Source organism: Rhagoletis zephyria, unplaced genomic scaffold (genome assembly GCF_001687245.7).
Source record: "Rhagoletis zephyria isolate East Lansing unplaced genomic scaffold, Rhagoletis_zephyria_1.1 Rzeph_scaffold_20221, whole genome shotgun sequence".
In the NCBI taxonomy this organism is placed as follows: domain Eukaryota; kingdom Metazoa; phylum Arthropoda; class Insecta; order Diptera; family Tephritidae; genus Rhagoletis; species Rhagoletis zephyria.
Window position 1 is genome coordinate 5,360 of NW_016177280.1, and position 3,255 is coordinate 8,614.

General features: G+C 31.1%; 1 protein-coding gene across 1 annotated transcript; it reads left to right on the forward strand.

Moving 5' to 3' along the window:
• Positions 1-321: 321 nt before the first annotated feature.
• LOC108380737 (protein boule-like) lies at positions 322-1,544 on the forward strand (the record flags this gene model as incomplete). The annotated part of the gene is made up of 3 exons (XM_017637132.1): positions 322-439; positions 523-623; positions 1,347-1,544. Coding segments are annotated over 3 exons (261 nt in total), but the record flags the coding sequence as incomplete, so codon positions are not given.
• Between the last annotated feature and the right edge of the window lie 1,711 nt (positions 1,545-3,255).

Genomic DNA, 3,255 nt, shown 5'->3' on the forward strand with positions numbered 1-3,255 from the left:
ATTGTATATCTATAATTTTTAAATTTTTAACAAAGTTTCAAATTTTGATTTATTTAATAATATATTTAATTTACAATATTCTACCTCACTTAAAACAAATAGTGGTGGCAAGTTATGTGTGACCGCCAGTGTAAATGCCGGTGTTATTACGTGAAAAATATCAGTCACTAAATTTGTGTCCTCATGCCAGTTTTGAAATGGTACACATTTATTATATTTTTTTTTCATTTTTATCCCTTCAATGACCAGAGGAAATTTGGCATTACTCGTTTATCTTTTCTTGTTTTTTAATAATAAGTCAAAATAAATTGTTAATAAAACATACGTACATTCCAGTCGATTGTTGCAACGAATGGTGCTGTCTATTATACAACAACACCACCAGCCCCGATTAGTAATATGCCCATTGATCAATTCGCCGCCACGGTCTATCCGCCAGGTAACTCGCAATTTATTTTATTTGAAATATGAAAACAACATTTAGCAGATCAGTTATAATAAGCATAACCTCTTAACAAACAGTTACTGATTTTACAGCAGCAGGCGTGCCAACAATTTACCCACCTTCAATGCAATATCAACCATTTTATCAGTACTATAGCGTGCCAATGGTCAGTGCGGCGGTAAGTTGACGAAATTCATTTTAGTATGTACATTAGTGTGGTCCAAAAATGTATGGGAGAAAAGTAAAATCGGAAATTTAATGCTCTCACCCCCTAGGATTGTTCTATACCGAAAAAAAGTATACCCCTGTTTTTTATTTTAAAATCAAAATATATTTAAAGGTCGCTCAAAGCGCTCAAAGTTTTCCATGTATTTTGTATGGGGGAAAAAATACTTTTCGTAGATACGGCATAGAATCCATGAAAATCAAAATTTTTCAATCTGAAAACTCTGCTTCTCTTCAGAGGACTTCAGAGAATAATGCCCAATTGTTTATTTAAACATTTTTTAATTTTNTGAGTATTTCATTTTTTTGGGGATTTTTCGGAGATCCTTAAAAAATAGTTTCCATGGATTCTATGCCATTTCTACGAAAAGTCTTTTTTTCCCCATACAAAATACATGGGAAACTTTGAGCGCTTTGAGCGACCTCTAAATATATTTTGATTTTAAAATAAAAAAACAGGGGTATACTTTTTTTCGGTATAGAACAATCCTAGGGGGTGAAAGCATTGAATTTCCGACTTAACTTTTTTTTTGGACCACCCTAATGTACATATATGTATGTGTAATAATAATATAAAATTAATCGAATTAAAATGAAAATTTTAAATTCTGTTTTACATGTACGCTATTGCTATTGCCGTTGGAAAATACTAAATTCGCACACACGAAATCTATAGAATGTACCCGCCATTTGGCCACAAAACTATCAAGGTAATTAAAAAAAGGATGTGCATTTGCATCTTGCTTTCTTAGTTGCAATATACATATGTATGTACAGAAGTATGTACATATGTAATTGTATACAACATACAACATTTTGAAACAACTATATTTGCCACGCCTCTACAACAGCAGCAGTATAGACATACATACATAGATAGATAGAATAGTTTAATTAATATGTATGTATATTTATGTTTAATATTTATTTTCGCATCTTATGGAAAATTTTAGTTCAAAATTTTATTACTTTCGTTTGCACGTTAACGGTTTTATTTATATTGTGTATATGATTTTTTTTTAGTCAATGATTTCTTAAAATTCTTATACAAAAACACGACGAGCACACATTTTACTACTTTTCTCACAGGTATTTTATAGTGCTATGTATGAGTATATACAAGTTTAAACATAACTTCTGCAGGGACAAAAATAATAGTTATTTTAATTTTTCGAATGTGAAAAAACTAACGTTTTTGCTTTATAATAATTTCTTGAGATGTTTTTTTTCTCAAACCATATTTGATTGTTCGCTTTAGACTTTTGGTTGTTTTTGCGATCAAGCTGGATCGTTTATACAGGCCGACAAGAAATTCGACAACCTCATGCGTGTCCCAAGGAATATCGAATAGCAAATTCTTAGCGGATTTTGCGCGTAGAACCGTAATTTTCAAAATTTCAAATTCAAAATACATAATTTGCTCTAATCATTGAAAAAATTTATCAGCCAAAGAAAAACTAGCTCCTATGAAGCTAAATGATGTAATAATGGGGCATTTAAAAACTGTTACAACAACAACATGTAAGAATCCAATTTTAGATCTGGAATTTAAAAAGTATTGCCTAAGCTTTCATTGTATTCAAAAATGCGTTTTTAGGCTTTTTAATTACTTAATTTCCGGCCAAAAAGTGTAGCGAAATAAGCATTTTCGGCGCAATTTCAGTTCAAAAATTTAGTGGCATTTAAATTAATTTAATTATTCGTATTTAAAAGCAAGCCGGTTTGCATTGGCGATTTCTAAATAAATATCAATCGTTTTGCAGTTGCAATAAACATTTTTTTTTTGTGTTACGCAGAGATTCCTGTTTGTGGCATTTGACCATCATTTCGAATATGTAGTCAAAATATCAAAAAGTAGAGCAGTTTTTGAGGTAAAACCTTATTTCCGTTTTTGAGATTTGAAAAAAAAATACACTCGCTCAATTAACTGCAAATTTTTTCGGGTATAGTTGGCAAGTCGCAACATTTCTTTTTACATTGCGAGACGCTTATTAATTGGCTATCTATGCCGATATCATTTTCCAACCCCCTGATTAGTAGTTTAGGTGTGTGCTATACATTTTCGGTACATACATCAACATGAAAAAATTTGTTTACTTTCGGTTTCTTTCGGTTTCAAAGTAAATTTTTTAAGACTTTTTTTGTATATGTGACCTGGTCTACGGAAAGGGGTCAAAAAATCAATTTTCACTTTTTGGTTGATTCGGATGGAAGATGAGATGCTTTTTCACGTGGTGAAAAGCAGAAAATCCTAACTTGCTTAGAAGTGTACTAAAAATGTAGAGAAAGAAGAGTAAAAATACGACAAAATATAATTTATTGGTAATGAACAAAATACANTATGATAGTACAGTGTTATTCTTATTCTGCCCAACACAATTGTCACAGAAAAGAACGAGTGTTTCAATGTCTTTATAGTAGGTTTGCAGGTGATAATGCAGGATGCTCAGAACACAGTTAGGTCCTTTACCAATGTCATCTTTTTCGTCTATCATGTAATTGTACTGTAAGAAAAGAAATATAAGTAAGATCCTGTTTTGAGTTCCTATGATTCAGTTTGAAATTCTAACCTGAACTTTTTGTTT